The 27,801-nt window shown below is 56.0% G+C and overlaps 1 protein-coding gene across 5 annotated transcripts; it reads right to left on the bottom strand.

Annotated features, from left to right (window-relative positions):
* Nucleotides 1–1,666: 1,666 nt before the first annotated feature.
* On the bottom strand, nucleotides 1,667–24,864 carry FRMD8 (FERM domain containing 8). Of its 5 annotated transcripts, none has more exons than XM_082476986.1 (11): nucleotides 24,613–24,864; nucleotides 23,753–23,837; nucleotides 22,138–22,305; nucleotides 19,322–19,423; nucleotides 18,908–18,966; nucleotides 18,612–18,778; nucleotides 15,921–16,145; nucleotides 13,381–13,504; nucleotides 12,315–12,458; nucleotides 6,104–6,308; nucleotides 1,667–3,440 (listed from the first exon to the last, which is right to left on the bottom strand). In XM_082476986.1, the coding sequence occupies exons 2-11, from the start codon at nucleotides 23,835–23,837 to the stop codon at nucleotides 3,322–3,324; spliced, it is 1,398 nt and encodes a 465-aa protein (XP_082333112.1). In that variant the 5' UTR covers nucleotides 24,613–24,864; the 3' UTR covers nucleotides 1,667–3,321. The 5 variants fall into 5 exon arrangements, with proteins under 5 accessions (XP_082333112.1, XP_082333111.1, XP_082333113.1 ...); XM_082476985.1 differs by lacking the exon at nucleotides 24,613–24,864 and adding an exon at nucleotides 24,142–24,303; XM_082476987.1 differs by lacking the exon at nucleotides 24,613–24,864 and adding an exon at nucleotides 24,142–24,303 and having other exon boundaries at nucleotides 22,138–22,302.
* Nucleotides 24,865–27,801: the final 2,937 nt, after the last annotated feature.

Genomic DNA, 27,801 nt, shown 5'->3' with positions numbered 1-27,801 from the left:
GATGTCCAGAACTGTGAGATCCTGAATGTGGTTGTTTTATATTTATTTATTTATTTGGCCACAGCACGCGGCTTGTGGGATCTTACTTCCCCGACCAGGGATAGAACCCCAGCCCTCGGCAGTGAAAGCGTGGAGTCCTAATCACTGGACCACCAGGAAATTCCCTGTGTGTCGTTTTACTTATTTTTTTAAAGATTTACTTATTTTTTTGATGTGGACCATTATAAAAGTCTTTATTGAATTTACTACAACATTGCCTCTGTTTTACCTTTTGGCTTCCCAGCCGCGAGGCATGTGGCATCCCAGCTCCCCAGCCAGGGATCGAACCCACACCCCCTGCATTGGAAGGGGAAGTCTCAACCACTAGACTGCCAGGGAAGTCCCCACTGTGTGTTGTTTTAAAAGACCATGGTTGGGAATACCCTGGCAGTCCAGTGGTTAGGACTCGGAGCTTTCACTGCTGTGGACCCGGGTTCAATCCGTGGTCAGGGAACTAAGATCCTGCAAGCGGCCAAAAAAATGAAATAAAAGGTCGTGGTCATTTGCTATACCAGCCCTAGGAAACTAGCGCAGGTGGTGAGGGCAGAGGGGCCTGGGTGAGAGGAAGGGCTCCAGGCCTGCCAGGCCCCAGGCAGTCGGCGCTCCCTTCCCCACCACAGCGGGGGGGGTGTGTGCCATCGGCAGGGCCTGGCCTCTCAGATGGATCCCTTTCTCCCACCCAGCTTTCCAGATACAGGACTTTTAGAGATGATGAAAATAGCTAATGCCTATCGAGTGCCTATCAACACCAGACCCTGAAGCACCCCAAACCCTAGGAGGTGGGTACTATTATCATTCCCATCGAGAAGAAGAGGCTCAAGATGCCTCATGTAAGTGCCCACGACCGTGGTGTCCTGCTGCCCATGCCATGCAGAGGACCCCATTCACTGTCACAGACGCCCAAGGGGAGGGGCCCTAGTCCTGGAACTGCACTATTACCGGGACACGTGGCTTGCTCCTTCCAGCTCCTGAAATGTTCAGTGTGAACCCCAAGCCCCCAGACAGTGCCCACCCTCCAGGGCCCAAGCCCACAGTCACCACTGCTGCTTCCTGCGGGGCTCCCAGTGCTCTGGTGTGTGGGTCTCGTGCTGTCCCGTGCCCACCCGCCAACAGCACCTGTGGGAAACAGACTGCCTCCTGGCCAGGCCCGGGGCACGAGGAGACCTCAGGGCTGGCAGGAGAACCCCCCAGACCTCCTGGGTTCTCTGGCCTCTCCCCTGAGGCACTGGCATCCAGACTGGGCCCTGGGTCCCAAGCCCAGAGTGTGAGGTGTGAGCTGACAGCACAGGGTCCAGCAGGCTGGGCCAGTTAGGTTCACTGGACAGGGACAAAGCGTCTGCCTGCCCACCGCCAGCTCCTCGTTCCCCTGCTCCTTGCAGAGCTGTCACCTTGGCTCCCACCATGAACCCCAAAAGCCCTCTTGGACCTTCCCACCCTGGGAGTCCCTCACCAACCGCTGAGACTAAAAAGCTTTACTCTGGGTTCTCCAACTGTGTCTAGCTTGGCAAGCCCAGCGGGCTGCATTCCTTCATGCACATTTGATGAAAAGCAAATACACAGCCTATAATTAACTCCCAGGCTGTAATTAACACACTCTCGTTATTTCATATCATAAACCACCCCAAAATTTGCTGGAAATTGATTTTATTATTAATAAGTCACATGATACGAAGGGATAAGAATATTCAAAGGACATTTAGTAAAATACTGCTTTGCCCGAAAGGGCAGGCAGAAAAAGTTAAGGCACAATGGATGCTAAGAAAATAGGAAAAAGAGGCTGAAGAGTCAAAACAAGTAATCTGTGTGTACACACACACACACACACACCCTCAGGCCCCTCAACCCATCAGATAAGAATTCACCTGGCATCAAAACAGTGAGTGGGATAAGATAACCAGAGGGCTGGGAGCCAGGGAGGGACTCCAGGAGGAGAGATGAGATGTCCTTTGGCTAGGACATTCCAAAAGACTGGAGATGACTATTTATGATGACAGATAACAAAGTCCCTACTGCTGAAAGACAAGCCACCTCGAAACATCTGGAGTGTTCAAGAGTCACCAAAGGGAGAAGGAGGTGACTGGAAATCCGGAGACAAGAGATTCACATTTCCTCTCCCACATTCTCCCCTGGGAAGGGAAGACAAAGCAAAGCCTGTGCTGAGCTGGGACTGCCTCAAGTCCCAGGAAGCACTCAGGAAAGCCAGGGACCTACCACGGAGGAGCCCGAGGGCTGGGAGGCCCTCCCCAAGGCCAGCTCATCTGGGGGAAGGCAGGTGGGTGTGGGAAGAGCCATGCCCAGGCCACATCCAGCCTCCCTACAAGGTCCTCGGGAAGGAGGAGACCACTCCCGTCCTGGGGTTTCCTGTGCATGGGCCGGCCCCCTGGCTCAGGCCGGGTGAAACCACAGCGCCATCCTGGAAGGAGCGCCAGCGGCTCCAAGGCCGGCGGCAGCATCCTTGTGAGTTGCCCAAGTTCACAGCTTCATGGAACCGAAGCAGACAAAGAAAGATCAAAACTAAAACCTGCAGCCCAAGGGGGTTTGGGAGCTCCTCCGGGTGTGGAGTGTGGGTCCAGTGGACTTGTTGGTCCACAGGACAGCCAGCTCCCAGCACAGTGACATCACCAAAGATGAGCAAGCACACTTTCCTTCTGGTCAGAGTGTCTCCTGCCCGCAAGAGAGGCCTGAGTGAGGGGCGCAGGGGCCATCCAGTTCCATCCAGCTGGGGAGGGCTTGGTGGGGGCCTCACCTTCTCTGTTCCTGCTGTGTTTCAATCCAGGGAGGTCCCCTGCCCTCTCCCTGCAGGGCCACGTCCCAGCCTGGTGGTGTGGGCTGGAATGCAGCAGAAGGAATGCGGGGGTGTGGTCACCAAAGTCCAGGGGAAAGACCAAAGACACACAGTACGCCCAAGTGTCCTGAGCCCTATTCCTCCTCCAGTGGGGACACCTGCCTCAAGCGGGGACTTCAGGGCAGGGGATACTGTCCGCTTTGAGAGGGGTACAAAGGCGAGTCCCTGGGTGGGAGGGGGCGCCGGAACCTGGTCAGATTGGTCCTGAGACTGCAGCGGGGCCTGGCGTCCGGAGGGAGGGCAGGCAGGCTGCAGGAGGGACCCTGCAGCAGCCCCCAGCCGGCTCTGCACAGCACAGCCTGGGCAGCGTCCCAGGTACAGAAGTGACTTGTCCACATGCCGAGGCTGCCCTCCTCCCAGCGCTCCCTCTCAGGTAGCATGATGCTGGGCCAGGCCCGGGGGCTGCCCCCATGCCCTCCTGCCAGGCACTGCGGCCCTCAGCCCTGCTCCAGGCTCTCAGTGGGCTGCACCACGGTGTAGCTCCCCTGGCCCAGGGAGAGTTGCCGGCTGAAGAAGGACGTGCTGCGTTTCGGTTTCACCCGCTTGATCTGCTCGCCTGTCGGGGAGCAAGAGGGACACACTGAGGGGAGGGCTCCCCGGGAAGGGGGCCCAGCCCCAGGGGAGCCTCTTCTGGAGCCTGTTCAGGATGAGCTCCCCTCTTCACTCCTGCCGGCTCTGTGAGCCTCAGCCCCACCCCAGCTCTCCCACCAGCGACAGGATACGTGGGGTGGGTGGCCAGCCTCCTAATCAGAGGCCACCAGGGTTTGCGTTTGATGCTGGGCCTGCTGTGCTGTCTAAACCTGTTCAAGAAGAGACCAGAGAGGTGTACAAACTTCCAGCTGTAAGTCACAGGGATGTAATATACGGCATACGGAATATGGTCAATAATATTGTAATAACTCTGTATGGTGACAGATGGTAACTAGACATGATCATTTCGTAACATATAAAAATACTGAATCACTATGTTTGTCAAAATCATTACATATATCACAATATATAATGTATTGTATGTCAACTATAATTCAATTACAAAAAAAAAAAAGAAGAAAAAAAGAACAGACCAAAACCACAAAATACCTATAACATATACTACTGGCTGAAGGTAACCCTCAATGAGATAAAAAGACTTCCTTTTTTTGGCCTCACTACGAGGCTTGCGGGATCTTAGTTCCCCGACCAGGGCCCCGGCAGTGGAAGCCTGGAGTCCTAACCACTGAACCGCCAGGGAAGTCCCTAAAAAGACTTCTTAAAAGTTAAAAATTTCAAGCCAGGTGATCAAGGTTAATATCAACAGTCATAAATCATGTTGATAAGGTACCTTTGATATGATGTAGTAAAAATGGCATGTTACCTCTGTGATCTTCCTCCCCAAAACCCATAACCCAGTCTAATAATGAGAAAATCATAAGAGAAATTCCAATAAAGGGGCATCCTACGATATCCCCGACAAGTACGCCTCAAGACTGTCAAGGTCATCAAAAAACAAGGAAAGTCTGAGTAACTTGTCACAGCCAAGAGGAGCCTAAGGAGACATGATAACCAAATGTAGTGTGGTGTCCTGGACGGGACCCTGGGACTGAAAAAGGACGTTAGGTTAAAACTAAGGACTTCAGTTAATAATACTGCATCATATCGGTTCATTAATTCTAACAAATACACCATATTAACCTAAGACGTTAATTTAAAAAATCAAGCAACAAAAGAAAAATAGGCAACAGAAATGAACAGTAATGCATGAAGAAACTGTACGTGATCAAGCATGTAAAAATGATCCCACTTCACCAGCATCCAAACCCCAACTCCAATGAGTTCTCTGCCGCTCAGGACGATAACACCCATCGTGGGTGAGGGTGGGAAAGGCAGGTGCCTCCTTTTCTCCTGGGACAGGTACAGTGGGCACACACTTTGACCCAGCAACCCCATTTCTAGGAATTTATCCTGAGGAAACAGTTCAGATTCCAGGTAAGGATTTGGCTACAGGTATGTTGTTTGTAGTAGCTGAGAACTAGAAATACAGTCAGCCCTCGGACAATGCCAACCCTCTGCACAGCCGAAAATCTGAGTATAACTTATAGTTGGCCCTTCGTATACCCGTGGTTCCTCCTTATCCACCGATTCAACCAACCATGGATCGTGTAGTACTACAGTATTTACTACTGAAAAAGACCCGCGTGTAAGTGGATCCGCGCAGCGCAAACCGGTGTTGTTCAAGGGTCAACTGTAACTATGATGTCCAACGACAGGGGATGGGGGGGGAAGGCGCTGAGCTCACTAGGAGAGGAAGACAGCAACTGTGGTAACAAGTGTGTCAGAGAAAAATTATAAATTATTTTGCTTTTTCCGATGATAAAAATGACATGCTTGTAAAAATTTGAATGCCAGAAAGAAGCACGAATAAAAAAGCAAAGTTACAGCAGCTGATGGCTGCAGAGGGGTCTCTCCCTCCTTGTGCACGTGGATGCTGTCTCGCATGCTAATGAGCACCTAGTACCTAGTACTCGTACCTGATTTTCTCCTAGTACCTGATTTTTTCTACTCAGTGCTATTTTGTGAACATCTTCCCATTTGAAAACCAAAAAAACCCAAAAAAAACCCCTTTTTATTTTGGAATAATTCTAGACTTACAGAAAAGTTGCAAAGATAATACATAGAGTTCCTACATATCCTCATAAGCCTCTCCTGTGTTAGCACGGTCCGTCTGTTACCACGGTCTGTGTCACAGCTAAGAACACTGGTACAGTTTTATTAACTAAGCTGCAAACCTGTGGATTTCACCTGTTCTTCCACAATGTCCGCTGTCTGTGCTGGGACTCGATCCAAGACACCACGGTGCACTAGGGTACGTATGGCATCTTTACCAGCTGCACTGATCCCACAGGGTGTGGGCCCATCGTTCCTGTACCCACACCTTTAATAACAGACACCGGTAGTTTCTAGTTTTTCACATCTGGACACGTCTGCGGACGCAGCAGTGAGAAGGGATGGAGAAGGGCTCTTACTGCCGGAGCCCCGGAGGCCTCAGATTCCCTGTCGCAGAGTCCAGACGATGGGACACTGGTGCCCAGCCTGCCCCCCACCCCCCAAGCCAGGTCCTGCCGCTGGAGGCTAACTCACCGGGTCTGGAATTGCTCCCCACCTCCCTACCCTCCAGAGCGCCCCGTGGCGTGCGTGTGCCCGCGTGTAGGTACACGTGTACACGGCGAGGGGGTCACTCACCCTCCTCCACGTAGTCGATGGTGGAGAGGTGCTGGATCCGGCTGCACACCACGCTGCCCTGCCTCCGCAGCTGGGGGCGTTGAGTGGCGGGTGGTGAGTTGCCAGGGGCCGAGGCGGCGCCGGCCGCACTCTCCTGGGGGGCGGCGGGCTCCGAGGCCTGGCTCAGCTCGATGCAGTACTCGATGAGGCTGCTCATCAGTTCGGCCTGGGGGGGAGAGGGGGCTGGCGTGAGGCCTGGGGGGGAGCCCTGGCCCAGGCCCACCTCTCCCTACCTGCTGCAGAGCCAGAGGAACCGAACCCACAGCCCCCTGCCCTCTGGTGGGGGAGGCAGTGAGGAAACCAACACCCTTTACGCAAGGAAGGAAGGGGGGGGGTGTGCTCTGTGGGCCAGGGGCAGGGGAGGCCTCCCATGTGGGGGTACTTCAGGGGTCAGAGATGGGGTGGGAAAGAAGGAACGCAGTTAGAAGGCGCAGGTCGGGAGGGAGGAGGAGGGCAGGGCTCTCGGCATGTGCGTTTGCTGAGAGAAGAACCCGCAGCCAAGGAGAAGGCGGTGGTGAGGTCACCGGGTGGGGAAGGCGGCTCCCTCTGGGCACATTCTTCTAAAGTGACGTCTTCTCAACAAACTGGAAACACTACACATGTTGACATAAAAGGTGATGTGACCAGATGTCAGCGGGCACGGTCTGGGCACCATATGGTGGGGATGGCAGGGGATCGCAGACCCACAGACAGAAAGCTGCCAGCAGGTGGTGTCGCTTAGACAGCACGTGTTTATGAAGTGTCACCCCGCTGCAGGCGGCAGGACACAGCAGGGACTGAGGTGGACACATGCCTGCCTCGTGTCGTAAGAAGAGAACCCGCTGGGGAGCAGGGTCAGAGGCCAAGGGGGCAGCCGGTGCCCACCTGCCCGACGGGGTGGCCCGAGGCCTCCCCAGAGCCACACAAGCCGCCCTGCGCAGGAGGAGCAGGGCAGGAAACTGTGCACAGGCGGGTCCGGGCTCCACACCGGCCTCCTCTCCTCCCTGAGGGAACTGCGCTGAGCTAAGAGGGGCGCTGGGCAGCGGGCAGCCGGTGGGGACAGGCCCTGAGCCCTCTGAGTTTCTCTAACACCGCTTGATGCTCCTGAGGTTCGGGGACGCGGCCATTGTACCTCAGCCACGTGCGACAAAATGAAATATCCATTCGGGATAAAACTCAGCAAACTAGAAATGGACGGGAACTTCCTTAACCTGATGACGGGCGTCTATGAAAAACGCACAGCTAACACCACACTTACTCAGAGCAAGACTGAATGCTTGGGCTTCCCTGGTGGCGCAGTGGTTAAGAATCCGCCTGCCAATGCAGGGGACACGGGTTCAAGCCCTGGTCCGGGAAGATCCTACATGCCGCAGAGCAACTAAGCCCGTGCGCCACAACTGCTGAGCCTGCGCTCTAGAGCCTGCGTGCCACAACTACTGAAGCCCGCACGCTTGGAGCCCGCGCTCCGCAACAAGAGAAGCCACCGCAATGAGAAGCCCGTGCACCACAACGAAGAGTAGCCCCGGCTCACCGCAACTAGAGAAAGCCCGCAAGCAGCAACAAAGACCCAACACAGCCAAAAATAAATAAATAAATTTATATTAAAAAAAAAAAAGACTGAATGCCTTCCCCTCAAGTCAAGGTGTCTGCTCACACCTACTCACCACCGTTAACGGGGATCCGAGGCAGTGCTATCGGCCAAGACAACTGAGAGGCATGCAGACTGGAAAGTTAGAATACAACTGTCCCTGTTCATAGACAATGTTAACTGTCCACACAGAAAATCACAAAGAATCTGCAAAAAAGATACTAGAAATAGTGAGTGAGTTTAACAGGGTTACAGGATAAAAGGATATATGGTAAGAGAATCAGCTGCATTTCTATACACCACACTGAATAACTGGAAATTGAAATTAAAAATAGTACCATCTCTGGTAGCACCAAAAAAGGGGGAGGGGGAGATAAATCTAATAAAAGATGCACAAGACTTGTATGCTGAAAACCATAAAATGTTAGTGAAAGAAATCAAAGACAAATAAATGGAGATATAAAATAAATGGACTGGAAGATTTAAGAACATCTTTTTAAAAGACATTTTTTAGGAAAAAAAATCAAGTTATAGACTGAAAGAAGACATTTGCAAAATATGTATCTGATAAGGGACTGGTAGGCAGAATACATAATGAACTCTTACAGCTCGGTAAGAAAACAAATAACCCAATTTTAAAAATGGACAAAGGAAAAAAAAATGGACAAGGGGAATCCTCTTGCACTGTTGGTGGGAATGTAAATTGATACAGCCACTATGGAGAACAGTATGGAAGTTCCTTAAAAAACTAAAAATAGAACTACCATACGACCCAGCAATCCCACTACTGGACATACACCCTGAGAAAACCATAATTCAAAAAGAGTCATGTACCACAATGTTCATTGCAGCTCTATTTACAATAGCCAGGACATGGAAGCAACCTAAGTGTCCATCGACAGGTGAATGGATAAAGAAGATGTGGGCCATATATACAATGGAATATTACCCAGCCATAAAAAGAAACGAAATTGAGTTATTTGTAGTGAGGTGGATGGACCTAGAGTCTGTCATACAGAGTGAAGTAAGTCAGAAAAAGAAAAACAATTACCGTATGCTAACACATATATATGGAATCTAAAAACAACAACAAAAAATTGGTTATGAAGAACCTAGGGGCAGGACAGGAATAAAGATGCAGATGTAGAGAATGGACTTGAGGACACAGGGAGGGGGAAGGGTAAGCTGGGACGAAGTGAGAGAGTGGCATGGACATATATACACTACCAAATGTAAAATAGATAGCTAGTAGGAAGCAGCCACATAGCACAGGGAGATCAGCTCGGTGCTTTGTGACCACCTAGAGGGGTGGGATAGGGAGGGTGGGAGGGAGACGCAAGAGGGAGGAGATATGGGGATATGTGTGTATGTATAGCTGATTCACTCTGTTGTAGAGCAGAAACTGGCACACCATGGTGAAGCAATTATACTCCAACAAAGATGTTAAAAAAAAAAATTAAAAAAGAAAAAAAATGGGCAAATGATTTGAACAGACATTCCATCAAAGAAGACCAATGGATAGCAAATGAACACACGGATGGATGATCAACATCATTACTCATTATGAAAATGCAAATTAAAACCACAATGACTTATCACTACCATACAGTTATTAGAATGGCAAACAAACAAACAAAAACTGATAACACCAAGTGCTGGGTAAGGATGCGGAGCTACTGGAACTCTCAGACATTGCTGGTGGGATGACAAAATGGTACAGTCACTTTGGAAAACCGTTTGGTAGTTTCTAGTAAAGCTGATCATATGTTTATCATACAATCCAGTAATCCCATTCCTAGGTATTTATGCAAGAGAAATGAAGGCATACGCCCACACAATAGCCTGTACACAAATGCTTAGAGCAGCTTTATTCACAAAAGCCCCAAACTGGAAACAACCCAAACAAGTGGGTGAAGAGCTGACCTGTAGTGTATCCATACAATGGAATACTATTCAACAATCAAAAGGAACAAACTGTTATACCACGAAATGTGGATCAATCTCAGGAGCATGAAGCTTAGTGAAAGAGGCCAGCGTCAAAGGGCTGCATACAGTATATATACTGTAGGGCTGGACCACTATGTGTTTATCTATCTACCAGTGGACAGACATGTATGTTGTTTCCAATTCTTTGGTTATGACAAACGAAGCTGCTATGAATATCTTAGTATAAGTCTTGTGTGGACATATAGCTCCATTTCTCCTGGGTAGATATGATGCATGTGTTTATATGACATTCTGGAGAAAGCTAAACTCTAGGGATAGCTAAGGGGAGGTGTCAAGTAGCAGGTGAAGAGATGAGTCTTCAGTCAGAAGCGGAATGTACAAAACAATTTTTAAAAAAAAGCACAACCCCAAAGAAAAATTGGCAAAAGACTTCAACAAACAGGATATCCAGATGGTGGATACACACATAAAAGATGCTCAACCTCATTTGTGTGTGTGTGTGTGTGTGTGTGTGTGTGTGTGTGTGTGTGTTGCCAATTAAAACCACACGGAGATTTGGGGGTGATGGAAATAATTAAAAAATAGGCAAAAGATGTGAATAGACATTTCGCCTCTAGGAAGATACACGGATGGCAAATAAGCGGCTCCATACATTGCCTGCGGTGGCAGTGGTTACAAGGGTGTGTGAACGTGTTAAAACTCACTCTTATTGTAAATTATACCTCAATAAAGTTGACTAAATAATAAAGGAAGAAAACACAAGGAGATACCCCTCCTCACCCACCAGACTGGCTGAACGTTCAAGATGACAATACTAACTACTGGAGCAGCCAGCATGCGGCCACTGTGGGCGAGCGCCGAGCACGGCGCCTGCCTGCGACCCGGCCTGTCGGCTCCTGGGCGCACACACAGAGGACATGTGCAACACCGATCACGCAGCGTTGTCTGCAACAGTCCCGAACTGGAGACCCAAGCGCCCGTCCGCAATGGGACGGAAAAGTCAACACTAACAAATTCACATGTGGGAACAGCCGAGAGCCGCATGAAAGACCAAAGCGCTGCCACCTGCAGTGGGGACGAGGACGGAGCTCACAGACACAGGGCTGAGCGCAAGACACCGGGCAGAACAGAACACACTGTGGGAACCCACTGCCCTAAGGCTCAAAACCAGGCAGAAAGACTCTGGGGTGACACAAGTCAGGATGAGGAGGTCCATTGGTGGGGGGCAAGGCTGGGAGGGGGATCAAGGGGTCTTTCTTAATCTGAAAGGTGTTACATGGGTTTCTTTGGGGAAATTTGTTGAGATTAAGAGATGGGGGGCTTCCCTGGTGGCGCAGTGGTTAAGAATCCACCTGCCAATGCAGGGGACATGGGTTCGAGCCCTGGTCCGGGAAGATCCCACATGCCGAGGAGCAACTAAGCCCGTGCACCACAACTACCAAGCCTGCGCTCTAGAGCCCGTGAGCCACAACTACTGAGCCCATGCGCCACAACTACTGAAGCCCGCGCGCCTAGAGCCCATGCTCAACAAGAGAAGCCACCGCAATGAGAAGCCCGCGCACCGCAACGAAGAGTAGCCCCCTCTTGCCGCATCTAAAGAAAGCCCACGCACAGCAACCAGGACCCAACGCAGCCAAAAATAAATAAATAAATAAATAGATTTATATATTAAAAAAAAAAGAGTTGGGCACTTTTCTGCATGTATATTATAATTCAATAAAATGTTTACTTAAAAAAGAAGTCTACAGAATTCCTTGGCGGCCCAGTGGTTAGGACTCCGCACTTCCACTACAGGGGGCATGGGTTTGATCCCTGATCGGGGAACTAAGAGTGATGTAGAAAATATGATGTCATCAGCATAAAGGTTGGGACGGCCGAGTGTTCAAAGATGAGAGAGGGAAGAGCTAGACAGGGAGAGAACTCCCTTGCGAGGCCCTGGAGAGGAGGCCCAGCAGGGGAGACCGGGGGAGAAAGGCAGGAGGCGGGAGGAGCCTGCAGGAGCGAGAGCAGGCACCCGGGTAGCGGGTAGCGGGTGTGGCAGGGCAGAGGCTGCTGGGGTTGGAGCAGTGGATGCAGTGGTGGGAAGGAAGGCGCAGAGGGAGCAACGGGAGAAGCCCGGCTGTGGCGGACCTGGGGGCCCGAGGTGGCGGCAGGAGGGGGCACGTGCTTTCACAGGAGTCCCTGGAGCCCGTCTCTGTGCTTGGGGTGGAGAGCAACGAGGCCCTGAGTCCTGGAAGGGCCCTCCTGGAGAAACCAGGGTGGGAGGGGAAGGGGTGGGGATGAAGGTTCAGGTGGGAAGACCAGGTGCTGAATGGATGAAAGTGAAACAAAGGCAAAGAGGGGTCTTAGCCATTCCACGCCTGCTCGTCACCTGAGAGCCCCGCTCACCGGGGGCTCAAGGACCGAGGGAGCCAGTGCGGGCTGGTCACACAGCACCGGGCAGCCCTCCACCAACCACTGCCCTGAAGGCAGCTGCCCCGCCAGCTGGCCGGGCCTTCCGAACCCGCAAGGGTGGCTCCCGGTCAGCAGGAGCCGGCCGCCTGGTCCCCAGGCCCTCAGCAGCCCTCTTACCTCCTTGCCACCCAGCCTGGAGCCTCCAATAGTCTGGGACCCCTGAGCCCCATCCCCAGCCCTGGCGCAGGCAGCACCCACCACTACCTGCTTGGAGTAGACCTTGAGGAGCTTGTTGACCGGCGTGCCCTCGCTGTCCCCGTCGAATTCCAGCCACAGGGCAGACTCTTCCTCCTCGGGAGAGGTGTGGTCCCACGACAGCTCCTGGAAGCGCAGGCCCAGCAGGACGTGCTGGCCAGCGGGAGACACAGAGCCTGGACTCCTCTGGGCAGAGGCCTGCTCCCCTGCCCCGTCCCACGTGGGCATCACCAGGAGGATACACCTGGCCAGGCTATTTACCTCCAAGGCTGAGCCTAAGCTCAGGTGTGAGCTTCTCTCAGGAGAAGAAGCCCCGCTTCCATCAGACCCTCAAAGGAGGCTGTGGTCCAGGGAGCATGAGACCCCGTAAACCACGCACTTCTCATCAGTGGGTCAAGCTCCTGACAGCTGGGGCAGTGACTTGGGGGAAGGAAGGTGGGGAGGGGAGACCTTTCCCCCGAGATCAGCTGGGTAGCATCTCAGCAGGAGGCCGGATCTGGGCCTGGCATGTTGGGGCACAGATGCCCAGGAAGGGCTGGGATCCCTCTCTGGCGACAACCAGAAGTCTCCCCCAAACTTCTCTGCTGGCTTAGCAGGGACCCCTGCCCAGGTGCAGAGAGGCCCACAGGGCAGGCTGCCGACACCACCTTCTACCCAGGCAGCCGAGACACCCAGCACCACATGCGGGAGAGGAGCAGGACTCAGCCAGCCAGGCGGGCTCCCAGTCGCAGGGTTTTCTGGGAAAACCACCAGCTAGTCTCCAGCTACTGGCCAGGCAGAGCGGCCAGGCCCTACCAGCTTCTCTCCACCAGCTGCAGCCTCCCCCTGTCCCGGCCACCGCCCTGCCTAGCAGGCTGGGCAGAAAGGCTGACCCACGGCAGACCCAGGGAAGCCCCCAGGATGACAGTGGAAGCCCCAGGGACATCTGAGGGAAGGAGGCCAGACAGGCCGCCCACCCTGCTCCCAGGCCAACCAGAAGCCCGAGGGAACCAGGAAGGCCTGGGTAATGACCCCACTCCCTTCCTCTGCAATGAGGCCCCCACTCCAGGTCCCACCCTGGAGGAGCAGCAGGTACCTTCTCCCTGCTGTCAATGACATGCACGCCCTCCAGACTGATGGCCACAGACACTGGCTTTTGCCCGCCGCGGTGCAAAAAGCCCTGGGCTGGCTTGTCAATCTCGCCGTGGAAAAAGGCAGACCTGGGGAGGGAAAGTGGTGTTAGGCTGTCCCCTCCAGCAGCGAGAACAGATGGCCCAGGGTCTGGGTTCACCCACCAGGGGATGCTCTGGCCAGGCCCTGTCCCAGGCACCTGAGAAGCTTAAGCTGTTTGGGTGACTGAAGGTTAAATGGAAACCCACCCCAGGGGAGGGAGAAACTGAGGGGACGGCGAGAGGGAGGCTTCACGGAGGTGGTGGCATCTGAGCTGATCAGGCAGGACAGGCGGGTTTGAACAGGCAGAGGACGAACTGGGTGGCACGGCGAAGGGTGGGCACTGCAGGCAGAGGGCAGAGCATGAGCCCGGGTGTGGGACAGAGCAAGCTACGTTCAGGGAACAGCCAGGAGCCCGAGGGCTCAGGGTCTGGGGGCTGTGGTTGCTGGAGGCTGGGAGAGCCCCGCTGCCCACCGTCCCCCAGGGGCTGCCCAGGCAGGGAAGCAGCTTCAGGACTCGACACTGAGAAAGGGAAAGGGGCATCAGCCTTGGGACGCCCACCCGCTAAGCTGTCCCCCCTCCATCCTGCCCCGCCACGGCCTCTTCCTCTCTGGCTGCCCTGGGCCTTCACCCACACGCCCCCTCACCCCTGGCTAAGCCAGAGCCCTAGTTAAATCCTGCAGCCCCAGGCTTCTATGGTGGCGCAGTGGTTAAGAATCTGCCTGCCAATGCAGGGGACACGGGTTCGAGCCCTGGTCCAGGAAGATCCCACATGCTACGGAGCAACTAAGCCTGTGCGCCGCAACTACTGAGCCTGCGCTCTAGAGCCCGCGAGCCACAACTACTGAGCCCGCGTGCTGCAACTATTGAAGCCCACGTGCCTAGAGCCCGTGCTCCACAACAAGAGAAACCACTGCAATGAGAAGCCCACGCACCGCAACGAAGAGCAGCCCACGCTCGCTGCAACTAGAGAAAGCCCATGCACAGCAACGAAGACCCAACCCAGCCAAAAATAATAAAAAAATAAAATAAATTTATTAAAAAAAAAAAAAAATCCTGCAGCCGCAAGGACAGGACTGGAGACAAGCATGCTCTACCTTCAGTTCCAAGAGCAGCACCGAGCACGGCCCGGTGCTCCCACTCCGGGAAGACTCCCACAGGCTCGGTTCAGGGCTGGGACTCCTAATCCGCTGAGGAACTGAAGCAACCCAAAGAGCGGCCACTTGCCCGCCCGCACCTCAATTTTTCACTCTCTATTCGATACTATCAGCACACACGCATCTCACTCACCATAAAAGCTAAAGACCTTTTGCCGCCCCACGCCCACACTGCTGCTCCGCCCCTGGGCTCCGTCTCACAGCGCAGCTCCTGAGAGAGCTGGTTACACTCACTGATTCTTTTTCTCATTGTCCTCCACCCACTGCTACCCCCAAGATGCTGGAGCCAAGGTCAACTATCAGCCACTCGGGACCAGTTGAACTTGACCTTGAAGCAGCAGCACCTGAGGCTTGGTCACTCCCTCCTCCTCAACACCTCCTTCCACTGGGCTGTTGCAGACCCTCCCGCCTTGCTGGCCAGGCTCCTTCTCTGCCTGGTCCACACTCACTTCCTGGGGCTCCTGGTTTCAAACAGCACCTGCATGCTGATGACTCACCAAGTACCCAACTCTAGACTCAGAAACCCAAATGCCCGCTAGGATCGCCACCTGGGTCGCTGGAGAGCATCTCAAAATCAACACATCCAAGGACAAGCCCCCGACCTTCCCTGACCTGCCCCCCGCCACACACCATCCTGTCTCAGCTGATGACCACGCCACCCTGCAGCTGCTCAGACAGAAACCTGGAGTCCTCTCTGCCTGCTCTCCTTCACGTCCTGCACCGCACATCTTGCAAGTTCCTTCAACTCCACCCTCAACGTCTCTGGAATCTGGCCGTGTCTCCCCTCCTGCGGCACCACCACACGGCCTGGGCACAGTACCCTGTGGAGTATGGTGACTGTCCTCACGGGCCATCCCGCTGCCCCCGTGCCCACCTGTAGTCTGTTCTCTGCTTCTACTGCTCACTGTCTCTCTCGCCACTAGAACGGCCTCTTCACGGGCAGGGATGGCGCTCTCTTTTGTTTACCGAGGTGTCTCCAGCACCTAGAGGGTGCTGGCGCACAGTAGGCACACAGGAGCTATTGGCTAGACGTGCCTGCATGAATGAGAGCTGGCTGAGGGGGAGGTGGGCAGGTCCGTGGACCACGTGGCTGCAGCAGGAGGAAGGAGAGGACCTGTCCGGTGTCCTAGCCCGTGACGGGGAAGGGGGAGGACGAGTGTCCAGCCTGGGACCCGCGGGGCCCGAGGTGCTGGCATCCGGACACACCTCGCGTGAGGACAGAGCTCAGCGGGAACGGAGATGGGCTCACGGGCCGCGAGGGAGGGACAGGGGGCCTGGGGCTGTGGCCGCGGCCAGGGAGCCGCTCACCCGTAGAAGGGCAGCTCGTGGCACTTGAGGAGGTAGGCGCGGTAGTGGGGGCTGAGGGAGGCCTCGTGCTCACTCTCGCTGCCGGCCACCTCCTTCACCCTGCTGTAGGCGTTCAGCAGGCCCTGCTCGCCAGTTCCGGCCTTGGTCCCACGGCCCCGGAGGGCAGCGAAGAGCCCGTGGCCCCGCTTACAGAGGTGGGCAGGGAGGAAGGAGTCCAGCTTCTCCCTGTGGAGGAAGGAAAACGGGGCCCGGCATGAGGACGGCTCCATGCCTGCGGGCTGGGGAGGCGCCAAGGTTCCCAGGGCGTGGGGAGGGCAGGGGGCGCCCTGCACACGGACCCCCAGAGAGCCCACTGCCGAGATCCCTGCAGCATGAGAGGCCTGAAGGAGAAGTCAGGAGACCGGGATGAGAGCTGAAACCAGGCCCACCCCAGAAGCAGACTGTGGCCAGAGGAAGGTTTCGATTTCTAAACTGGTGATTTTACAACCAAGAAATGGTCCAAGTGACCTAGAGCTATCAACGTTCTGTTCTGCCAAATAGGGAGGTAAAAAAACCACCAACCTACAACTCATCAGCACAGGTTCATGAAGGAAAGGGCATTTTCAATCACACACACAGAGTCGGGAAGCATCCTGGCGTGACGGCACCGTTCTTCCCCCTCAGGCAGCCCCCTGACTCTGGCCAGGCACTGGCCCTTCCAGGTGGACTGCAGCCGGGGCCCAGCCTACGAGCAGTGAGCGCCCTCTCCAAGCCTATGTCTCCACGTTTAAATAAGGACACAGATCCCTACTCACATGGACGGGCGCTGGTATGTGCCTGGCATGTGGTGGGTGCCAAACAAATACGGCCGAGGTTGTCACTGTCACCGAAGAGGGGAGGGGTCCCTGCGGGGGCTTCTGGAGGACCAACACCCCGGGCCATGGGAAGGGATGGCTGGCCCTGCAGTAGGGCTGACACAAGGAAAGACCCTGATGCCCGGAGAGGCCCGACTGCAGGGCGGCATGAGGACGGGCATCCAGGGGGCTGCCCCCACTTCGCAGGGCTGCCGTGGGCATCTTCATCATCTGTCCCCCGATATCCCTGCTTCCAGCCACAGCGCCCACTCATCATTGGAAATCCCACCTTCCCACTCTCAGTCCACAGGGTCTGTGCAGGCTCATGGCAGGTCCTAAGGGAGGATCTGGGCCTCAGCCAATTAGCACCCTGGCCACTCTGTCTCCTTTGGGTGGACCTGGGCCCAGTCACCAGATGAGTCTTAGGACTCTGGTCACGTGAGGGACGAGGTCTCTCCTTGCCAACGTGCAACTATTTTGGCCACCTGGCCACCACGAGGCAAGAGCCTGAGTGCGAGCTGGCCCAGAGGACACAGGGCTGGGCGAGGAGAGTGAGGACAGGGTCTTGGGGTTGGGGGTACCCAACCGGAGCCCCTGCATCTCAATCACCCCAGACCCATCCATTTCTTGACAAAGTACCTCAAGTCCAAATTGTCTGAGCTGGATTCGCTGTCACTTGAAATAGGACCAGACATGCCCATCACGAGAGCCAGGATTTCTATGGCTGCCAGCCTCCAGCCAGCTCAGCTGGGATCACTCAGGCTCCACTGAGCCCAGGGTGGCCCCTGCTGGGCCCCGACACAGGGCCCTGTCTCTGTGAATCCTCCCCCCCCGACACAACTGTACCCTGAAGGGCTGGTGTGGGTTGGAGCCCTGGGTCTAGGACAGGCTGTGTTCAAAGTTTATCTTCAGGGCTTCCCTGGTGGCGCAGCGGTTAAAAATCCATCTGCCAATGCAGGAGACAGGGGTTCGAGCCCTGATCCGGGAAGATCTCACATGCCGCGGAGCAACTAAGCCCATGCACTACAACTACTGAGCCTGCGCTCTAGAGCCCACGAGCCACAACTACTGAGCCCATGCGCCACAACTACTGAAGCCTGCGCGCCTTATAGCCAGTGCTCCGCAGCAAGAGAAGCCACCACGATGAGTAGCCCCCGCTTGCCGCAAGTAGAGAAAGCCCGCGTGCAGCAACGAAGACCCAATGTAGTCAAAAATAAATAAAATAAATAAATTTTTTTTAAAAATTAAAAATAAAAGACTACATAACTGTTACCAGTTTAAAAAAAAAAAAGGTTCATCTTCTTGGGAAGTATCTCTAAACCTCAAGATCATTGTTCACAGAGGTCAGAGACAGCCTGGTCTGCTTCCAGGTAGACTCAATCGTCATGACCCCAGGCCCTGCCAATTCACACAGCAAAGAGCACGGCTTCTAGAGAGACGGGTAGGAAGCACAGAGCCAGCATACTGGAGCATCCAGGAAATGGGGCCTCGTCCCTGGAGTTTGAGACTAAGTGAGACTGTCACTGACAACTGGGACTCAGTATTTGGCCACTCCCTGGCTGCGACCCACAAAAAGAACAAGCCCAACTCCCCCTGACCTCACACGGAGGCCGGGCTCCACCCTCACACACCTCTGGGGGTCCTCTCACGGACGTCACTTCCCCCGTCTCCCATTGCCCAGGCCCCTCAGCCTAGAGCAGACGAGGAAAAGGAGGTTCGGAGAGGTGGGGTGACTCACCCAAGGTCACAGAGCGTCAGGGCCTCCTGACTCCAGGACCTGGCAAGACCACTTGTACCCAGGATTCCAAGGTCACCCTCCCCACCTCGGGCCCCTGCCTCAGGTCACGCTGGCCCTCACCTCAGGGCACAGGCAGTGGGCTGGCCAGGCTGGTAGGGCCCGAGCTGCACGCGGCACACCAGGGCGCCCAGGGCCTCGCAGTCCTCCACGTCGCATGGGTACCGAGCGGCCAGCACGTTGCTCTTGGCCTCCTCGTAGAGCAGCCGCAGGACCTCCTTGTCGTGGATCTGCAGGCCGGTGTGGCAGGGAGGGGTGGCTCAGCTGGGTGGGGCACCAGTGTCCAGGGGTCAGGACAAGGGGAGGCTGGACACAGGGCGCCAGACCTGGGTGGTACCGCCTGGGAATCCCTGCCTCACCTGGAGCTCCCGCCGTTTGGGGAAAAACACGTTCCTCCGGAACTGCAGGGAAGGCTCATCTGGGGAGAGAGGAGGGGGTCACCGGCCAGCCGCCCCACGCCCCACGCAGCCAGCTCTGCCCTCTCCCCAGCTGGCCCAGTCTCCAGTCCCCAAGCCTCCTCCACCACCACTGAGAAAACCCCCGGGCTGTGCAGAGACAGGGGGCGTGGCTTATCTCAAGCTGCTCACTGCCCCCCCCAGCCCAGCCCTCCTGGGCTCCTCTCAGGGATCCCTCCCTCCTCTGGGGGAGATGCCGGCCCTGCCTCTCAGCCAGGGCAGCTCCACCTGCCAGGGGAGGCCTGGCTGGGCCCGGGAGCCCATGCTCCAGACCCCGGGGGGCCCCTGAGATGGGGACGCACAGGTGGCAGCACTGACCCATGGCCACGTCATCGTCCGGGGCGTCGGTGAATCGCAGCAGCAGTTCCTGCCACTGGCGGCCCAGCTTGTAGGGCTGGTGCTTGGGCTTCAGCTGCACCTCTGCAGGATGACAGGGGAAGCGGCCATGAAGCCCTGACCAGTGTAACTGCCACCCGCTAACAACAATGCAACGATGACGCAGTCATGACCAATATTAACTGAAGTAGGTACGAAGTGTCCAAAACCATTTCAAGTGGTTAAAGGCAACTGCCCTGCAATAACCCTACCCTCATTTCATCCAATGAAAATGAGGCTCAGAGAAGTTAAGGTGCTTGTCCAAAGTCACACAACAGGGACTTCCCTGGTGGTCCAGCGGTTAAGACTCCGCGCTTCCACTGCAGGGGGCGTGGGTTCGATCCCTGGTCTGGGAATTAAGATCCCGTGTGCTGCATGGCTCAGCCGAAGAAACAAAAAAAACCCCAAACAAACAAAAAAACAAAGCCACACAGCAAGTGAGAGGGGGTCAGGTTCCAGGCAGAGTCAGTCTCTGACTGTTCCCTACGGTGCCCAGGATGGGCTAGAGCCGAGAGGCTGTGGCAGACGGAAGGTGCTGGGGCCGGTGGTACAGATGGCCCCAGCACCGCCGTTAGGAAGCAGAGCCCAAAGCTGGTAACTGAGGCCCAAAGGCCCAAGGGGCTGTTCTCCCCTGCTCCTGGCCCTGCCTGGGCCTCGCCCTGGCCAGCCTCTACCCCAGCATCTCCCCCGGGGGCTCTGGGCTCCAGCTGATCTTCCATCCTGCAAGCTCCCTGCCTCAACGCCATGCCACCCAGCTGCCACCAGAATCAGTGGCTCCACCAGGAAGCACTCCTGGCAACTTGCTCCTGGCAAGCCTTCCTAGCACACTTTAGACGGTGAGTCCCCTGAGGGCAGGGACACTTTCACTCCTGTTCCCCACCGGACCCCTAGCATCTAGCTCTCTGCCCGGCACGAGGTTGTGGGCGGGTTGCTCTGCACATACTTGCGAGACGAATGAGGTAACTGGCTAGCTGGGACCCCGGGACACTGTCCACGGTCCCCAGCCAGCCTCACCCCGAGCCCCAGCAGCTCAGAGGACCCCCGTTAACAGGAGAGGCCTGCGCTGACCCGGCCGCCCCACGCTTCCAGATGGGGCCCTCCCGCCTGGAGGCTGTCACCCCAACGAGACCGACAGTCCCTGGAGCCCTTTTCCATGCAGACTGACAGTGGCATGGAGAAGGTCAAACGCTCCCAAACATCCAGCTTGAAGGGCGGCTCCAGCAGACAGCACCCCGTCCCTGGGGCATATGTCACCCCTGGGGCATATGTCACCGCCTCACCCACTCCGGGCGTGGTGCGGGACCAAGAGCTCTGAGGGCCCGAGTCAAAGCTGAAGTGGCCTTTCAGCCTTCCTGAAGCCAGCCTGCGAACAAAGTGGGCGCTGACTCCGTGCTGGGGCCTCTGGGATGGGGCGGTGCCCCAGGGTGACCCACTGGCCACACAGGCAGCCCATTCATGTTCCGCTGACGGGGGAGCAGGAATGCGACGACGAGGGAGTGGGGGAGGAAATAAGCTGCCCCACTGCAGGGACAGGGCGTCTGAGGCAGGGCAGGGGCCCCACGAAACCACCCCCAGCTTTCCAGAGACACAAGCCAAGGGGCCCGCGGTCCTGACCAGCAGCCAGAAGGGTGAAGGAGGGGCAGCTGAGCTGGGTGGGGAGCGGCCGAAAGAGACCAGAGACCGACCAGCAGGAAGAGGGTGGGCGAGAGCGGCAGCTGGGCAGGAAGCTCCCACTAGAGGGTGGGGGTGGGGAGACAAGCACTCCCTCTCCTACCAAGCGGGCACACCCTCCCTCCAGGGCACAGGCACAAACTCCTAGGGGCCCAGGGACCAGGCACACCCTTCTTGCCCCTGTTCCTCTACAAGGGAGGAGAATGAGCACAGAAAACATGCCTGGTCCCGGCACCAGCTGGGGCATCCTCTCCTGGCCCCTCTCCTGACCAAGCCAGCAGGCTAGCAGCCCTATTCTGAGGCCCCAGGGAGCTCCCCGCTCCCCCCCACCTCATGTCCCCCAGGCCTGCGGGCTGGAGGGCCCCCACTGCCCTCATCCCCACTCCACCCGCCCGCCTTGGGATCTCAGCCTGAAAGGGCAGGACAGGGTGATCACGGGCCAGAAACCAGGCAAGGCTGGAGACCCCCTGCAGAGAAGCTGGGTTCCCACTCATCCTCCCCACCCTCAGGAAAAGTCTCATCCTCAGGGGTGGCTGCTTCCTGGGCCGGGTCCCACCTTCCTCCCTGCCTCCACCGAGCAGGATGCAGCTCAAGAAGGCTGGCTGGGGGCCACCCAGGCTTCCATTCTGATCTTGGTCCCACCACTCACTGGTCCCACGGCTCCAAACCTCAATTTCTTCAACTGCGTGACCAGGCTGGGCCATGAGGATAAGGTGAAACTCTGCTTGCAAAATGCCAGCTCAGGCTGTGGCACAGACCACGTGCTCGGTGAACACGCACCCCTTCCCTCCCTGTCCGCCGCCCCCACCCCTCCTGATGCTCAGGCTCCAGCAGCACTGAGGCTGAGGGGTAGGCTTGGCCCCTCCTCTGCCTCCAGCACAAAGAAAGGAGAGGTGGGGGCAGAGGAGCCAGGCCACCTCTCAGGGCTCTGGGTCCTGAAAGCCAAGGCTAGCTCCAGGACACAAACAAGTCCCACCTTCCCCTGATGTATAGCGGCCAGAGGTTCCAGAAGCTGCCCCCTCCTTCCCCACCGGTCAGCGCCCTTCCAGCCCTTCCGCCTGGGCTTCTCACTGCCAGCCAAGTCTTACCCAGCAGAGGGGAGACAAGCCAGAGCGCAAAGGCATCCAGGGCAACATCCGGGAGCTGCAGGACCTCACGGACGGTCTGATGCAGCTCGTGGGCAGTGAGCGAGGGCAGGTTCTCCATGGCCAGGGGCACCACTGTGTCATCCGCCAGGTACACCAGCACGTCGGCTGCTGCAATGGAGGCCAGGCAGGGTCAGCTGGGCCCACTGCCCAGGCATGCCAACCAGGCACCCTCCACTCCCCGCCCTGGGGCTGCAGCCCCCACCCTGCACCCCTTGGGGTGACCAAGGCTACATTCCAGAGGCAGAGCCCCAGCATCCCCGAAGGACCCCGTGAAGAGTGCTGTTAGGACTTACTGAAGACCCTCAAACCACCCAGAAACCCAGCAATTCCAGCCCAGGGACCAGCCTAGACCCACCGTGACCCCCAAAAGTTCAAATTAGGGCTGGCTGCTGCACCCACACACACTCCCCTGGCAGCCCCAAGGACTCTGGTGTGCTTCTTCCCTGAAGGAGAACATTCTACAGGTGGGACTGAGGCAGAGATAGATTGAACCCATCCTGAGGTCACAGTAGTTAGTAAATCAAGCAGGGAGGGAGAGAGCTATTATCCTTAAGCAAATCACTATCTCTCTCTGACCCAAGCTAACATGGGGACAGAAAATTCTCAAGGCCATCCCAGGGTAAAGCAAGTTCCAGGGCTCAGCTTCCTTAGGACTCTTTAAGACTCAGGACTCAACACGATGGCCTTTCAGTGTTAAACAGAAGTACAATCCAAAAAGTTGAGTGTTCCCTTGTGACAGCCTGTGGGATGCCTATTTGGAGCCTGGAGCCAAAAGGAGACCCTTGAAAGAGCAGCCAGATTCAAATCTCCATCACTGGAACCACAGGTACCATGAAGAAGCACTCAGCTTCGAGGCCAATATACTCGGGTTCCAATCCTGCCTGGCCTCTGGCTAGTTGACTGATTTCAGTAAGTCAGTGTGTCAAATGCCTCAGGTGCAAAGTACGGCTAATACCAACCCCCCCCCCGCCCCACCCCCACGAGCTTCTGTGAATCAAATAAGATGAAGCCTGTGAAACGCAAAGGTACAGTTTATTACTAACACAAATGAAGGTGCTTTTTGGATCCCCAGTCTGTCCTGCTCTAACAGCTACTCTCTTGAGAGATCATAAAATAATGTCCAGGAGGCTGAAATTCAAAGGGAAATCTGGGACAGTGAAGGCTCCAGTATCCTGTCACTTAACCTCTCTAGGGCCCAATTTCCTTCCTATAAAATGTAGATAATGATCTCTGCTTTCAAAAGGCTATTTATCAAACAAAGAAAGTGAATATGTCATTTTTCATTCATGAGATTTCGTTTGAATTTCATGGCTACCTAAGATTTTACAAGTGAGGAAATAGAGACTCAAGAAGGGTACCCAACTCAGCCAGTAGCCTAGTGACAGAGCCCAGGTCCCCGGACTGACTTGTCACTTTTCCACACCTCAACAGACCTTATTTGTTAATTAATAAATAAGATTCTCTTCAATGAAAGAGATGACAAGCCAGGGCCACTTCCTCAGGGCTGGGGCCCTAGGAGGGTACAGCAGGGAGAAGACTGGGGACAGGGACCCACCTCGGGCTCCCACGGAGGACACGCTGCTTCGATGGGACCGATCAGCGGGGCCGGGTTGCCCAGCATTGTCTTCTGTCCCGTCCATCTGCAGAGGAAAAGAGAAAAAGCAGCTACTGGAGAGTCCGGAGCCCTTCAAGCTCTCACTGAGTAAGGAAGGGGTCCCGAACTGATCTACGAAGGTGAACAACCAGGGCTGGAGGCACTGGTGTGCTGACTAGCGGGGTGAGGGGTGGGAGTCCTCAGCCAACTGGAGGTCGGGGCAGGTGGAAGGGGTTGGGGCCGTGGTGGTCAGAAGACGGGTTAAGTTCGGTTCGCCGGGGTGCCCAGGCACGGCACGGCGCACCCCTGTCCGGGGCGGGGGCCCGTGCAGGGCGTCGCCGCTCTCTCACCTCGCAGGGACGCAGCACCCGCCGCCTCAGTCCAGGTTCCTGCCCTGACCCTGGCCGCCAGCTGCTGCCCCGGCCTCACAGCCGGCCGGCACTCTGAATCCCGCTTCGGCTCCAGCTCCCGGGGCTGCTACGCGGAAGCAGAGGCGGAGGAAGCGCCGCACACGGCCCCGCCTCTCCGGCCCGCAGGAGCCAATCGGAGCTCGGAGCCGCCGCGCACGCGCCCTGCCTGCCGCCCACGCGCTCACGCCCCTCGCCCGCTCGCGGCTATCGCGGCCTCACGCCTCCAGCTTTTTGTGGCTGCGTTACGAAACTGCCTCGCCACCTACCCGAGTGACTGGGGGGCCAGTGGCCCACACACACGGGTCCCGTCTATTGGCCGGTAACAGGGTGTGGCGAAGGTTCAAGGAAATCGGGAATGGGGGCGCGAGCCCTGGTGCTCAAACGCGTGTGACTTTGGGCCGGTCCCCTCACCTGTAAAAGGGAGATGCTTCGTGGGTGCGTATCATGGAGCCACACTGTGCTGGGCGTTGGGTAAAGGTGACGCAAGCCGCCGCCTGTACTGCAGCGCCTCGAGGCCGTGAGGGGTGATAGGCTGTCCGCGGTGGTCAGGAGACAGGGTCCCTGTCCCGGCTCATCCTGGACAAGCCCCTTCGCCTCCGGGCCTCAGTTCCCTCCTCTGTAAAATGAAGAGGTTGTACTCGATGACTTCCAGAGATCCTCAGATTACATGTCAGAAATCCAGGCTGGGCACACCTGTTATTCCAGGGAGCAGTCACATGAGCCTTCACTATCTTGGACACACAGCCTGGGACACCTTGCGTCGTTCGCAGGCTGGGAGAGGCATTGGGGCCCCGAAGAAGCAGGTGTGAAAACATTTATCCCCAGGGTCATGTCACTAACATGTATGTCCTGGCAAGGCCAGCATGTGTGTGCCTGAGGTGTAGAGGTGCCTCAGAGAGAAAAACAGGTTCATACGGCGCCTTCCTAAGCCAGAGTAGCCAGAGGTTGTTCTAAGTGACAACAATGGGCTGGGGGATCAGGAGGGTGGGGGGGGTGGGAGGTAGAGGGCTCGCCCTGCCCTGATTCCAGCGCATTGGAAGGCAGCTCCAGCTCCTAACCCAGTCCAAGTTTCCTCAGTATTTGAAACAGCTCTTTGCCTGCCCTGCGGGACCCACACTGCCCCACGATTGGCCCATTACATCATGTTTTCCTTCCCAGCATGATCTAAGGGCTCAAGGAAGCTCAGATGTGAACAGTGGGAATCGGCATCTCCCTCCAGGTTCTCAGCTCTGGGACAGGCCACAGTGGCTTGGTGGCCTCCCTAAACCAGCTGGACTGAAGTGTGAACACAGTTCAGTGTGTTGAGTGCTTACTGGGTGTGCGGCCTGGGCTGGGGCAGAGGATGGAGACCTGGGTGAGACGTGGCCCCTGCCCTCAGGGGTTTCACTGGGGAGTGGAGGGAGAGAGGAGAGAGAAAGAAGCCCAGGAGAGATGCATGTTTATTTATTTAATTAAATATTTATTTATTTGGCTGCACCGTGAGGCATGCGGGATCTAGTTCCTTGACCAGGGATGGAACAAGGGCCCCCTGCATTGGGAGCGCGGAGTCTTAACCCCTGGACCACCAGGGAAGTCCTGAGAGATGCATGTTTAAAGCTACATAAGATGACAGAATTGCCTTAAGAGCTATAAAATGTCACAAGCAGGAAGAGCAGCGTCCTCAATTCCTGAGCACCTACTGTACTTTCCCGTGTGTTTCCTCATGTCATCCTCATGGACCTTGGGAGTGGAGATGAGAACAATAGTAGCTGCCATTTGCAAAGCATATACAACGTGCCGGACCCTTTTCTAAGTGCTTTAATCTTTATAACACACTAAGTTAAGAGGTGAGTATTATATTTCCATTTTATGAGAGAACAGGATCAGTAAGGTTCAGTAACAAAGCTGACGTCTGGCAGTACGTGTGGTGGTGGTGAGGAGACTGGAACCCACATCCAGCGGGGAGCGGCGCTGGAAGAGATTCCTGAAGGCATTCCAGGTAGCGGGAGGTGTGGGAGCATGGTTAGGACACCAGGGAAGCCCTGGGCCATCAGAGCACAGCAGGTGGGAAGGTGGGGTTGCACCTGGGGGTTGGGGCATGAACACCAGGGGTAGGGCTGTGGTGGGTTTAGCAGCCAGTGAGGCCATTTTGGAGGTCGTGAGCTACAGAATGTCAAGATCAGAGCTCTGCTCCGGCAGACAGAGGGTCAAGCTGGTGGAACTTGCTGGAGGATTGGAGAAGAACTAGTCAGGGGTGGGGCTGCCCTTCTGCCAGCCTCTGGGGAGTGGCAATGGGTCTCCTTTGAGCTGGGGAGGTGTAGTGGGATTAGAGAAGAGAGTGGGACCCATTCTGAAGTGACAGGGCAGCCTGAAGGCCTTTAGAGCCAAGAGGCCTTAAGACTCAGCAATCTGCTGGGCTGGTCCTTTACTTTTGCAAACAATAAAGGCCCACAGAGGGATTGCCCAGCATCACTCAGGAGACAATGAGCTGCAGAACTAGGATAACAGCCCAGCTTCCACGAGAGACCAGTACTCGGGAAGGTCTTTGGGGGCAGCCCCAGGGACCCTGGGCAGCTGCAGGGGGAGGGGGTCAGAGACGGAACCCTGCTTCCTAGAACCTGTCCACCCACGAGAATGTGGTGGGGGTGGATGTGTTCTGCTTTGGCAGCAGCAGGAGAGGAGACGCATCAGCAGGACTGGTCCTTGGGCATTTGATGGGAAACTAAGAGCTGTAAGAGATCTGCAGGGGCAGATTGGGGCTATTTGGAGGACTCTACATTCTTTGGGTCCTGTTGGAGATGGGGACAGAGAATTGGAGACCCAGGGCTGGCTGCAGGGCAGCCCACTAATGCTGTTCCCTCACTTGTCCACTCATTCATTTCTCCTTCATTGCCTACACTGTGCCACACATAGTTCTAAGCCTTTAAGATAACATTAGTGGACAAAACAGCCAGAGGTCCCTGCTCAGCCAGACAACAAGTTAATTGCATAGTGTGTCAGAAGGTGATGAGTGAAAGAAAAGGTTGGACCAGGGAAGGGACACCTGGAATGCTGGGCAGGTGGGGCAGATGGCAGCATTCAGCGAGCCAGTTGGGGCGGGCTTGCTGTGCAGGTGAGTCTGAGCCCAGGCAAGAGGAGGCCGACTGGAAGAGGGAGCAGCCCGTGTGAAGGCCGGGGGGCGGGAGCCTGTTGCAAGAAGAGAAGGAAGCCAGTGTGGCCGGAGGAAGTCAGAGAGCAGGGGTGGCACCTCGAGGGCACTTGGAGCCTAGGAAGGCTTTGGTTTTTTTGTTTTTTGGGGTTTTTTTTGATGGCGACGCGTGCCTTGCGGGATCTTAGTTCCCCAAGCGGGGATGGAACCCATGCTCCCTGCAGTGGAAGCGCGGAGACTTAACCACTGGACCACCAGGGAAGTCCCTGGAAGGCTTTGGTTTTGACTCTGAGCAGGATGGGGCCATTGCAGGGTGTGGAGCAGGGGGGAGAGACAGTCTACTTCAGTTTCAACTGTGTCATCTGAGTGCTGTGGAGGACAGACTGGAAGGGGAAGTGGGTGGGTGGGAGGGACAGGGTGGGGGCAGGGAGGGCAGCTGTGGACAGGAATCCGAGTGGAGGTGATGATGGCTG

The sequence above is a fragment of the Balaenoptera physalus genome, assembly GCF_965194825.1.
Source record: "Balaenoptera physalus genome assembly, chromosome: 10".
NCBI lineage: Eukaryota > Metazoa > Chordata > Mammalia > Artiodactyla > Balaenopteridae > Balaenoptera > Balaenoptera physalus.
Note: the sequence above shows the minus strand (reverse complement) of the source record. Positions and strands in the feature narration are given on the sequence as shown.

What these genes read in the sequence shown, in the direction of transcription:
- FRMD8 (XM_082476986.1), bottom strand. Translation starts at nt 23,837, where the DNA reads ATGGACGGGACAGAAGACAATGCTGGGCAACCCGGCCCCGCTGATCGG. An exon ending in GTCCTCCGTGGGAGCCCGAG is followed by an intron (nt 22,306 to 23,752) that starts GTGGGTCCCTGT and finishes CCTCCATTGCAG; the next exon opens with CAGCCGACGTGCTGGTGTAC. An exon ending in TCAAGGTCTACTCCAAGCAG is followed by an intron (nt 6,309 to 12,314) that starts GTAGTGGTGGGT and finishes TCTCCCCCCCAG; the next exon opens with GCCGAACTGATGAGCAGCCT.